Raw genomic sequence first — 13,290 nt, forward strand, 5'->3', positions numbered from 1 at the left:
GAACAGCTTGGCAGAGTATACAGGAAGCTCCCGCTCACAAGATTTCTGGCAGGATCAACATATATGATTTTGCATTATGGAACAAATAGAACAAAACACATTGGGAGTTCCTATGCTAAAGGCAAATAGACTGTACACTTTGCAAGTGCAGTTGCTCCAGACAGGGCTGCTGTTAGAAATCACAGGGCCCTGTACAGCCTACCCGGGGCCCCCCTGAATATGATAAGACAATATTTTCACTAAAAATACACTAAAATCATTATTAGTGGACACAAACATAACAGGGAACCCGTGTGAATTAGCCCTTTTAATATGTTTTTTACATTTTTTAAAAGTTAAAAATGTTTACAATTATTTAATTTACAATTTTTTTATTACAATGTTTAATTGTTATTTTTTTTTTACAATTTGTTATTTTTGTTTTTTTACAGGACACGGAAACCTGCAGCGCTGCGGGAGGGAGGGGGGTCACAGTGAAAGAGGGGCACACAGGGGAACAGGAGCGGGCAGAACAGGGAGGGGGGGTCACAGTGAAAGAGGGGCACACAGGGGAACAGGAGCGGGCAGAACAGGGAGGGGGGGTCACAGGGAAAGAGGGGCACACAGGGGAACAGGAGTGGGCAGAACAGGGAGGGGGGGTCACAGTGAAAGAGGGGCACACAGGGGAACAGGAGCGGGCAGAACAGGAAGGGGGGGTCACAGTGAAAGAGGGGCACACAGGGGAACAGGAGCGGGCAGAACAGGGAGGGGGGGGTCACAGTGAAAGAGGGGCACACAGGGGAACAGGAGCGGGCAGAACAGGGAGGGGGGGTCACAGTGAAAGAGGGGCACACAGGGGAACAGGAGCGGGCAGAACAGGGAGGGGGGGGTCACAGTGAAAGAGGGGCACACAGGGGAACAGGAGCGGGCAGAACAGGGAAGGGGGGTCACAGTAAAAGAGGGGCACACACGGGAACAGGAGCGGGCAGAACAGGGAGGGGGATCGGTATCGGAGAAGCAATTAGAAGAATGATGCGCTGTGTCTGTGTCTCTCCCTGCAGCAGCTGAAAGTTGGCAGGAGGGGGAGAGACTGGCTTTCAGCCACTGCAGACAGCCGCACAGGGCTTCCTTCTGTAATTGCCCCTCTGCCCGACCGCACCGATTCCCCATGCTGTTGGGGCCCCCCTGTGTTCCCTGGCCCCCTATGGGAGGACTGGGGGTCCCCCTCTATCAGCAGCCCTGGCTCCAAAGCTTAGTAAATGAGATAAAAGCTTCACTTTGCAAAGAATACCCAATCATGTGCAAGGAAAATTAAAAAAATGCATTTTTGCTTGCACATGATTGGATGATGGAAGTCAGCAGAGCTCCCCCTTAGTTACTAAGCTCTGGAGCAACTGCACTTGCAAAGTGCACCATCTATTAGCCTTTAGTAATATCCCCCCTGCAGTGTTTTTAGCTACTGCTGACTTCCCTTTGAAAATGATGCTGATCCATTGGTTTCCATGTCTTGTTTTAGGTCTGCGACTCAAACAATACTGACCCTAAAAGCAGAGACAGCCAGGCATTAAGCAATTTTTAGGTGTTCAGCCATGTTTGTCTCAGTATGGGTTTTCTTTAAGGCAAGTAAGTTGCCATTACATGCAATGCCTGCTCATTGCAGCCCTGCCGTCACCGAGGGATTTACTCCTTTACCTTCTTTCCGTTGGCCGTCTCGATGTCTTCCCATAATCTCCTTGTTTCTGCGTTCTGTTACATTGTAGCGGCTCTGTCACTGGCATGACCATGGATTACCATCACTAAGGTCTGCCGCCCCGTACACCCGGGTAGAGGAGCTGACACTCCCTTGCATTTCTTGTGGTTTCCTCTGTGCTAGATGCATGCGCATCACAACTTCCCGTCTGAACTTATCAGTAACAGCAGTTCACAGAAGTGGAGAGGTCCCCGAAAAACAACAAACAAGGTAAGTGAGTGTCAGCCGTGCCAACCTTCCTAATTCAATGTAAGGGACGGGGTCAGGAGGAGAGCCGGTCGGCCGGATTGAAAGGATGACGGATTCACAATGCTTGGCACGCCGGGAGAAGGGACTTTATTGTTTGCAAAAGTGACAGTTATTTTCAGCTGAGTCCAATGAGATTTGAACATTACAATCACGTGGCTGAACATAAAGATCCTTATCCTGGCATAGAGCTTAGTGAATTCAGCCTTTGATGCCTTATAAGTCCTCATGCACACAGGGCCGGTGCTAGACTATTTTGCACCCTAGGCAAGACCAGCTACTTGCACCCCTCCCCCCCCCCCAAAAAATAAAACTGAATGATCTAATATAACCATAACTGAGAGAGGGCAACCTGTTAGACTGTCTCTGAGAGAGAGAGAGAGAGGGAGGGGTGAGAGAGAGAGGGAGGGGTGAGAGAGAGAGGCAGGGGTGAGAGAGAGAGGCAGGGGTGAGAGAGAGAGAGGGGTGAGAGAGAGAGAGGGGTGAGAGAGATAGGGAGGGGTGAGAGAGGAAGGGGGAGATGAGAGAGGGAGTGAGGGGTGTGAGAGAGGGAGGGGTGAGAGAGAGAGGGAGGGGTGAGAGAGAGGGAGGGGTGAGAGAGGGGGGTGAGAGGGGGTGAAAGAGGAAGGGGGAGATGAGAGAGGGAGGGAGGGGTGAGAGAGGGAGGGAGGGGTGAGAGAGAGAGGGACGGGTGAGAGAGAGGGAGGGTGAGAGAGAGAGGGGTGAGAGAGATAGGGAGGGGTGAGAGAGAGGGAGGGGTGAGAGAGAGAGAGGGGTGAGAGAGATAGGGAGGGGTGAGAGAGAGGGAGGGGTGAGAGAGGAAGGGGGAGATGAGAGAGGGAGTGAGGGGTGTGAGAGAGGGAGGGGTGAGAGAGAGAGGGAGGGGTGAGAGAGGAAGGGGGAGATGAGAGAGGGAGTGAGGGGTGTGAGAGAGGGAGGGGTGCTGCTGCTTGCCTCTTGGAGGGCTAGGGAGGCAGTGGAGCTTTTCTCCCTCCCGGGTTCTCACGCCTAGCTGCCCTTGCTGTTCACCTTCCCCCTGGCCTCCATTCCCAGGGCCGACCCACTTGCCATGTGGAGATAGATGCCCGCGCCCCAAGGATGCCGCTGTTTGTCAGACCCCTGGACTCTCCATTACAACAAGGGGCTCAAGGGGCAGCTGCTTCGCCCACGGTTGCCTCTTCCCCTGCCCCCCAAGCTACACTACTACAGCTGAGTGTTAGGAAGCAAGTGGAGAGTAGGGAAACCAGCGGCCGTGGCTGCGCCCTGGGCGGGTGCCTAGTTCACCTAGCGGTAGCGCCGGCCCTGCATGCACACTCAGCTGAAAAAAATGCTGCTTTTTCATGCGTTTTTTCAACCTATAAATGCACCTCTTTGTTAGCCTATGTGTCCATGCATACATGCATAAAGTCTATAAAGACATGGATGAGCGAGTTTGGGGAGGAGGAACTTGACTGGCCTGCACAGAGTCCTGACCTTAACCCGATAGAATACCTTTCAGATGAATTAGAGTGGAGACTGCGAGCCAGGACTTCTCGTCCAAAATCAGTGCCTGACCTCACAAATGCGTTTCTGCATTCACACACTCCTAAACCTTGTGGACGGCCTTCCCAGAAGAGTTGAAGCTGTTATAGCTGCAAAGGGTGGGCCAACTCAATATTGAACCCTACGGACTAAGACTGGGATGCCATTAAAATTCATGTTCATGTGCGTGTAAAGGCAGGCGTCCCAATACTTTTGATAACATAGTGTACATGCAATCCAATGAGAGCACCAAACCAATGTCCAAGAGTTCAAGGTAATATAGTGATAAAATAATTTCAGAGCAGAACAGAACCAATGCATTTCGGGGACCAAACACACTCCCCCCCTTTTGTAGTGTGCTAAAAATAGAGTGTTTAAGGACACCACCACTCGCTTGTCTTCTTTTTAAGGGCTTTTCTTGTCCATTTTAATAAAAGAAAGTTCAGTAAACACAAACATGGGTTTCACTTGCAGGTGTTTTCAGGATTTCTTCTCCTTCAACATAAACAACATTCAGCCGTTTCAGCTTGTACTTGCAGCACTGCCGCTCTGGTCTTACACTCCAGGCCTGCGTCTGTCTCCTACAGACTGACCAACTGGGTGCACACAGCTAGCAGCCTCCTGCTGCAAGTACAAGCCAAAAATGGCTTGCCATCCAATGTTCAGGCCATCATTGCTTGTGAGCAGGCTTGAGAAGAAAGACCCTTTCACCAGTCACGAAGGACCGCTTGGGAAGCACCATAGTCAGTAGAGAGGCCTCCATCTTGCTTTCACAATTAGGTGCTCCAACGCAAGGGCCCCATTGCCAGTGGGAATGATGAAAATAGTGTTCCACTGGCCAGTAGTTAGGCAGGGCCTTTGTGTAGTAGTGTGTCTCCTACATTACCGGTGTACTACTGAAAACTACAACTTGCCGACAGCTATTACCTCAATGCCTAAGGTCCATTTATGAAGAGGTGGCTTTTGATGTGAGTCTTTTTACTGATATTGCTTTTTTTTATCTTATGTACACTGTATTGGTTGTCAGTGTTACAGTATTTTATTAAATTTCAACTTTTACTTCGTACTACACCATGAGCCTCTTCCTTTTTTATTTGAACTCTCATGTGATGTGTTGAGCTGACAAATTTACTGGAGGGTGTCCCTGTGGCCGGATGTCGTCGAGAACCCAGACTTCCAGAGATCACAAGGTTTATTGTCAAATACCCTATTGCTATCCTATAACATAGACAGCATTTGGCTCCGGTGAGCTTGAAATTCACTTATACGGTGCTGGACACAGCTACACGTGTGAACTCTTACAATTTATCATTTGCACTGGGACACTTTTAATGAACTTTTGAATTTTTGAATGAACAATCGTTATATTGTTATGTTATAACCCATTATTGGGACAATGTATACAATTGATGCACTTTTATATGTTTGCACTTTATTCTATTTGAGCGCTGCAATCTTTTTGTATATTTGCCGACAGGGGAGGACTGGGCCAGGGGGCAGGGGGGCAATTGCCCCCCCCCCCCCCCCCCCGGGCCACTCTGATGCCCTTTAAAAAAGGCTGCACCACTTCTGCCACAGACATGCCTAAAGGATTCCTGCTGAACAAAAGTAAAAAGTCCCCACCACTGACCTACTGAGTGTGGGGTGAAGACAAGGACAGAGCGCATGACTCTCCCCCCAGCATGGATGGTGTAAACTGTGTCTGAGCAGAAGCCGGTTCCATGCCCCATTGAAGGGTTTTCCTCCCCCAGGCAGCCCCAACTGAGCTGTCCCAGCTTCCCCCAACTGCTTCCCACTGGCCAGGTCGGGAACCCAAATTTGGCCAGTGAGTAGAGAATACCTGGAGCCAAGCTTCAGCCTGGAATGGGGGTCAGGAGGAGACAGGGAAGAGGGAGAGTGGGAGGGGGGCTGAGTTGCTGCACCATGGGCCTCTGGTTTGTACTTGCCCCTGGACCAAAAGTTGCCCCTGCTTGCAGAGATCTCCACAACGTTATTTCCGGTGACTGTACACAAGGAATATTTGGAGATTTCGACCCCTCTGTGTTTTCACACAACACCGGCAGCCTTTACACTCCGGTACATGCTATAATTAGTGCAGAATGTTAGTCCAACAATCTGCACTAATTATAGCTTCTACTGGGCTGTAAAGGATGGCGGTGTTGTGTGAAAACACAGAGGGGTCGAAATCTCCTAATTCTCCTGGTGTAGAGTCACCAGAAATAACGTGGTTGGAGATCTCGGCAAGTTGGAGTTTTCGGCAGAACACCGGCTCTGGGGAACAAAAAGTGTAATTTTGGTAACTGGTATCACATATCAAGCTGTTATTTGACTTATTTAACCCACACTCTCCTGCTGCAGGACTTTGCTCCAAAAGAAAGCCCATTGAAACATTTACAGATGTGTTGGTGGTGCTCTGGGTCCAGGAAAGGACAGGTCATGACTGGTGAAGGCAGGGCCAGGACAAGGGGTGGGCAGGAGGCTGCGGTGGTATCATGTGAGGTGGTAGGATGCTGTTCGGAGAGTTCCTACCTACAAGCTGACAGGTGCATTGACGGCAGCTTCACTACTCCTGTCAGCTTAGCACTGGAGGAGACAAGTAGAGATCGACCGATTATCGATATATCGAGGGCCGATATGGACTTTCCCCGATATATCGGAATCGGCTTTTGATTTACCGATATTGCCGATATTTCGGGAAAGTGCTTGTACCGGAGTGATGCCTGCAGCTAGAGACATCACCGCGGTACCGGTGTCCATAGCCGACGGTCGGCTGTCTTGTAATGACAACCGATGCGGCTGAGAAGCCGCTCAGCTGTCATTACAAGGAGCAGGAGTGGACGTCTCCCCCCTCCCGCCGCCTTTCCGCGGCTCGCCCAGGTCTCCCGTCCCATCCCAATCCTACCTGCACCTTCGCCGTCTGACCGGATCTCCATTTTTTTTAATTCGGCGCCGCCGAGTACCCGGAAGTGATGGAGTACCCGGAAGTGATGTCATGACATCACTTCCGGGTCATGGCGGCGCCGAATTAAAAAAACTTACAGCATTCAAAACAGCCAAACTTGGCCTTTTGAATGTTTTTAAGTGCAGAGGAGGGGTTTGGGGTCTTTTAGACCCTCAGATCCCTCCACAACAGTACCTGTAGACATTGACATATATATATATTTTTTAACCACTTGCCGACCAGTTACGTTGACTGTACTGCGGCAAAGTGGCCCGTTCCGGTCCAGCGACGTAGACCTACGTCGCTGGACTCCTCCCCTTGTGGGCGGCGCACGCGCACCGCCGGAGGCTCGCTCCCGCTGTTTTCAGTCACAGTGGGAGTCGGGCCAGGGGAGGAGCGGTGGTGATCACCGCCGCTCTTCCCCGATCGTCGGGGAATCGAGTCTGGAGATCCGCCCGCTTGTGTAAACAAAGCGGGCGGATCTCCTAAGTGACAGGCAGGGTCAGATTGCAGGGTTCAGCATAGCTGAACCTGCGATCTGTCCTTGTGTCACATAGTCCCCTCCCCCCACACACGTCAGTAAGCACCAGGCATACATTAACCCCTCCCTCTCCAAAAAAATTAACCCCTTCCCTGCCAGTGTCATTTTTACAGTAACAGTGCATATGTATAGCACTGATTACTGTAGTAATGTCACTGGTACCCCCAAAAGTGTCAAAAATGTCAGTCAAGGGTCCGATCTGTCCGCCGCAATGTCGCAGTCCCGCACAAAAAATCGCAGATCGCCGCCATTACTCGTTAAAAAAAAAAAACACCAAAAATGACAGAAATCTTTCCCTTAGTTAGTAAAAGCAATAACTTTTGCGCAAACCAATCAAAATACGCTTATTGTGATTTTTTTTTACCAAACATAGGTAGCAGAAAACAAATTGGCCAAAAATGTAAAAAAAATTTTGATTTTTACATTTTTTTGGGGGGGATTTCATATAAAAATATGTGAAAAATATTGTTATTTTTTCAAAATTTACGCTCTTTTTTTGTTTATAGCGCAAAAAGTAAAAATCGCACAGGTGATCAAATACCACCAAAAGAAAGCTCTGTTTGTGGGGAAAAAAGGACGTAAATTTTGTTTGGGTACGGCGTCGCACGACCGCGCAATTGTCAGATAAATTCACACAGTGCCGAATCGCAAAAAGTGGCCTGGACGTAAGACAGCAAAATCCTCCGGTGGTAAAGTGGTTAACGTCCGAAAATATCGGCAGATATCGGCTGATACAGATATCCGATGACCAAAATATTGGTATCGGTATCGGTGTTAATAAAACAATATCGGTCGATCACTAGAGACAAGTATGATCTGGACAGAGCCTGGAGAAGGTGCAGGTTGTGCTCTCTCTCCCCTCTCTCTGCCCTCCAGCTCCTCCCATCTGCCACTGCAGATCTGTTTGGCATCTTCACTCTTGGCCCTAGATGACCTTGTTCTGGCACTGGGTGCAATCCAGTGGCTTCATTGCAGGTAAGCACTACATCATACCTCCCAACTTTTTGAGATGGGAACGATGGACACCTATTAACAAAGGTATATAGGCAAAGGACACAACCCCTGCCACGCCCCCTTAAAGGAGAATTTATACGAAAACATGATTAGTTAAACCCACAAGTGCTTTTTTTTTTTACCACTACTATTCCTTTATATTGGCTTTTGTTATTTACAAATGCAGCAATTTAGAAATTGGATGAAAGGTTTAGCACTGGGAAACGCCTTTTGAAAAATAAAAAGTGTATTTTATATACAACTATACAGATAAGACCAAAATGAGGGACAAATGAGGAGGAAAGAGGGACAGAGGGATTTTCTAAATCAGGGACTGTCCCCCAAAATCAGGGACGGTTGAGAGCTTTTATACATTATATTCAGATTTTGATAAAGCCAAAAATGTGTGCCAGTGTTAAGCAGCTTGGTCATAACCATGAGACAGAGTGTTTTTTTTTATGATCTATTTATGTATTTTTTTTTACCACATTTCCCACAGTCTTCGCTTATATAGAAAAAAAAGGAACTAAAAAGGATAATTGCTTAAAGTGATACTAAACACACACTGTATGAACACATTCTGCATTATGTACATTGTCACTTCTATTTCTGTATATAGATGAGGGCTCTGTAATTATTTTAATAATAATAAAAAAAAAACATCTAAGTAGCTTTTTTCTAATTGATATCCAGCTGTCACATGACTCGGCTCTCTCCCAGCCTGTCTGCAGGGAAACATAAGCAGGAGAAGCTTCTAGTCCTCTGCTGCTGGTCACATGTTCAAAATTAATAAAAAAATAAAAATAAAAGCAGCCTTTGGAATACAGACTAAAAATTAATAAATAATACCAATAAACTGTTTTAAATTGTCATACAGATATATATTTGAAATCAAATCTTTATTATTTTTTTGGCAATAACATGATGTGGGCGGATTTCTGCCAGTCACAGGCTGTGTCACGTCCCTCCAGCCTGTGGCTTAGAATAAGAGGGAGATGACACCTCCATCAATCTACATGTAATATCCCGCCCCCATTGTGTTTAGCTGGTTAGTGGGCATAGGGGAGGAGGGAGAGAGTGGGCTGTTGTTTACCACTGTGTATACGCCCACATGTGTGACTCTATAGTCACATGGGCTGCTCAGATGTGATAGGGAGGAAATGCTTAGCATAGAAACTCACTGAAAACTGAGCATGTGCAGAGCTGCCACCACAGCTGCAAAATCCCTAGCTGAATTGTGGACCTGGACAGAAGGGGGAGATAAGCCCCGTACACACGTACCGATTGTCGGCCGTAAATATTTGGCCGACGACCGATCGGCCGATTGTAGGCTTGTTAGTATGATGCTTCCCACAGCCGACAGCGCATTTTCGGCCGAACAGAGTGCAGGCATTAAAATTTTTGGTGGCCAACACCAGAACGGTCGATTGTTCACCAGTCAGTACAAATTTCGGCCGACAGACAGCAGATTTGCAAGACTGGGCATGCTCAGAAAAGAAAAAAGACAAGGAAAGTTAACCATCACATGACATCACTTCTGCAGTCGGCTGTTGTTGGCCGACAACATTCGTGTGCAATCTTTTGCAGTTTTCAACAGACACGACAGCCCTGGACAAAAGACGGCCGATCGTTCGGCCGACGATCGGTACGTGTGTACGAGGCTATAGAGAGCAGCAGGATCGACCAGGTTTTTTGCAGACTACAAAAAATAATTTTATAGTTAGTAAGTATGAACAGCATGGAATACACCATTTATTCATTGTTTTTTAAGATGTGGTTTTAGTGACACTTGGTAACTTGGCCAAAAAGAGGGTGTGGCCAACATAATTGCAGTTTGTAATTAAATATGTCAGGAACAATCTCTGTAAACAGGAGGGTGCTCCCTCCATATGCCGGGATCGGACGGCTTTCCTGAGTCGCCTGAGCCCCTATATAACGGACATGGACACCAACCTCCTATTGCTTCTATTCCTTTTCTTTTTCTCTATTTTCTTTTTCTTTCCTCACCTCTCTTTCCTTCCTCTCTCTTCTTCTCTCTACTGCAAAGGGATTTATGAAGACGTGGTTCTCTTAGGGTCATTGTTGACCCTCCGTTGCCACCTGCAGCGACCTTTGCCTACATTTGACATATTGGTGGCTCTGGTATACCAATACTGGCGGAGAGGTTGTCTAACACCGGCGGTGGCACGGTGGACTGGGGGCTGGGTGGCCGCTTCCCCCCTCGGGGCACAGTGTGTTCCCCTGGGGGCGCCGGGGGGGGGGGGGGAGTGGGGCCAGGCCCAGATGACATTGCCCCAGTCCATGGAGGCTGCCAGAGTGGTGATCATTAGCCATGTATGCCATTGCCATGAGCTCCTCCATGGACCATGTCGACTGTCTAGCATTGTTATATGTTATCTTTCATTGCAGATGTTAACTGTAAGCATCTTTGTGTATTTTTTCTTTTCTCATGAAAAATTAATAAACATATTGAAATCTGCATATGTCAGGAACAAAAGTACAGCTCATTGAATAACGTTTGGATGCTGGAGGGGAAAGGCACAACCTTATATAAGGGCCTGTGTAGACAAGCGTTGCTTCCAAATGTTGCTTTATGTGTTTGGGTGCAGAACTGCTCTGATACATGCTTTTGAACATAAAACACAGCAAATGTCTACGCTTTACCTGCTTTGTGGTAAAGATATATACTCCAATAGGTGTATATCCCTCACGCCTATGGATGTCCTATCTGGGGATGGGTGGGTTGAATAAATAAATAAGGTGGGTAAAGGGTAGTGAAAGCAGCTGCTATAGGATAGAAAAATGAGTGAAAAATGTAAAACCCCAAAAACTAGTGGGATTAATATAGCGCTTGCTAATAATCATTTAGGGGTGAGCAATTACTTTTTCATACCCTGAATAATAAAATTGGCAATCAAGTGGTATAAAAAATATAAATATATAACTTTGTGTATAGGACACACAGCTAAGTGGTAGTAAACCAGTGATGTTCACAGTTACTATACATAAATAGAAATACACATCAACCTTAAATAAATACTTTGGTTAACATAAAGTGCAGAAATAGTGCCAAAATTAGTGCTAAAAATGTCCCAATAAACAGTTCATAAGTGACTTTGTGCATGGGTAGAAATTTTCAGTGCCAGGTAAAGGAAAGTACAAGTGCTTAGTGTTGGGTCCTCCAGTAGTCCAACTGCTGGTAAATTGGGCGTGACTTGAAATAATGGGGCTTTGCACTCACCAGAGGTAGTGGGTCTTAAATACCTTATGGTAAAAAGACCTTTTGGGCTTGTGGCTTCCTGAGCCTGGGAGGTGACTGCTGGGCCTTGTAGTTCCCTGTGGTCCGGGATCACTCCCTTGGGTATAATCGATCCTCCAGGTCCGATATTTAGGGGAAAAATAAAAGCGCTCCAATAGTGCAGTACCATTAAAAAGTAGCTTTTATTGAATGGTGCTGATGAATAGTACAAAAAAAGTTTAAAATCGGCTGCTGCGGATGGCGCCTATGAATGGAGAGCGGTGACTACCGGCTTGCGCTCCACCAGGCTTCCCAGAGCGTGCAGCGTGCGTTCCACCTGCTTTGCCTACAACGCATCCCAATAAGGCAAATTATGTCCAAAGAAACACAACATAAGCAGGTAAAACAGCCTCAGAAATGTCTTCACAAGGCATCCCAATAGGGCCAATTATGTCCAAAGAAACGCAACATAAGCAGGTAAAACAGCCTCAGAAATGTCTTCACACTTTATCACCAAAGTAAATGGGAATCCCTTGACCTGCGTTTTAAATGCACATCAAATACAGGAAGAAAATTCCATATTAATGACTTGAAGGGAGGCAACTCCAAATGAATGGCCATGGTTTTGGAATAGGATGTCCAACAAGTTCATATAAGAGTGATGGTTAGAGGTCTACAAACTTTTGGCCTTATTGGAAGGTAATAGCTACTGCCTACAAAGTTGACGGCTTTCGCATCCTGCTTAGGAACGTTTGGAAGGCTGCACTATTTATGTATATATTTATCTTTGTACACAGGATAAAGACAAAAGACAACATTAGTGAAATGGATGACAAGCCACCGGAGGAATCGAATACTGTAGGAAGAACATGGAAGACAAAGGCCAATTATAGTGACCTCCGAGACAACCCGATCCCCATGAGAGAGAAGCAGAGTCTGAGGTGTGTGGTTTAAATGGCCATGTTAATTATTTCTGATACATGTCTGGTGGGCATCACAAACATAATACTGCGTTAACCCTGGCAGGGAAGCAACTGTTCACAGCAATGTGTTTTAGGTGGCGTTGCGTAGATTTCCACTTGTTTGGGTATCTTTGTATGCAAAAATGTTCTTCGATAAGTCTATGAATATTGAAGACAAAAGTACAGTATATTTCTTCCCCATGCTGTACTTTTACTGTATCGTTACCTTATCTGGTTGACATCAAAGTTTTTAGTGACGTAGAAGGGGGGCTATCTGATAGTTATCTGGCCCTATATGCCTCTTCGTGTCCTTAAAGAATCTGGTGCTATATGACTCTTCATGTCCTATAAGCATCTGGTCCCATACAACCCTTCATGTCCTATAAGCATGTGGTCCTATACAACTCTTCATGCCCTATAAGCATCTGGTCCCATACAACTCTTCACGTCTTATAAGCATCTGGTCCCATACAACCCTTCATGTCCTATAAGCATCTGGTCCCATACAACTCTTCATGCCCTATAAGCATCTGGTCCCATACAACCCTTCATGTCCTATAAGCATCTGGTCCCATACAACCCTTCATGCCCTATAAGCATCTGGTCCCATACAACTCGTCATGTCCTATAAGCATGTGGTCCTATACAACCCTTCATGTCCTATAAGCATGTGGTCCTATACAACTCTTCATGCCCTATAAGCATCTGGTCCCATACAACTCTTCATGTCTTATAAGCATCTGGTCCCATACAACTCTTCATGCCCTATAAGCATCTGGTCCCATACAACCCTTCATGTCCTATAAGCATCTGGTCCCATACAACCCTTCATGTCCTATAAGCATCTAGTCCCATACAACCCTTCATGTCCTATAAGCATGTGGTCCTATACAACTCTTCATGTCCTATAAGCATGTGGTCCTATACAACCCTTCATGTCCTATAAGCATCTGGTCCCATACAACTCTTCATGCCCTATAAGCATCTGGTCCCATACAACTCTTCATGCCCTATAAGCATCTGGTCCGATACAACTCTTCATGTACTAAAAGCAACTGATCCCATACAATTCTTCATGTCCTACAGCTGGGATTCTTAACCAGGGTTCCTCAAAAGATA

General features: G+C 46.7%; 2 protein-coding genes across 2 annotated transcripts in view; one reads left to right on the plus strand and one right to left on the minus strand.

The window, feature by feature from the left end:
* TMC6 (transmembrane channel like 6) overlaps positions 1-1,809 on the minus strand; it is a 72,349-nt gene extending 70,540 nt beyond the window's left edge. Inside the window, exon 1 of the mRNA XM_082272677.1 lies at positions 1,672-1,809. The gene's annotated coding sequence lies outside the window, so the exon portion shown is untranslated. The remainder of the gene's footprint in view (positions 1-1,671) is intronic.
* Positions 1,810-1,853: 44 nt separating this feature from the next.
* The window catches only part of TMC8 (transmembrane channel like 8), a 57,037-nt gene continuing 45,600 nt past the window's right edge, over positions 1,854-13,290 (plus strand). The window contains exons 1-2 of the mRNA XM_082272678.1: positions 1,854-1,939; positions 12,007-12,150. Of these exons, the coding sequence (XP_082128804.1) occupies positions 1,857-1,939; positions 12,007-12,150 (227 nt within the window). The 5' untranslated portion in view covers positions 1,854-1,856. The remainder of the gene's footprint in view (positions 1,940-12,006; positions 12,151-13,290) is intronic.

This window comes from Pelophylax lessonae (assembly GCF_965119305.1).
Source record: "Pelophylax lessonae genome assembly, chromosome: 11".
NCBI lineage: Eukaryota > Metazoa > Chordata > Amphibia > Anura > Ranidae > Pelophylax > Pelophylax lessonae.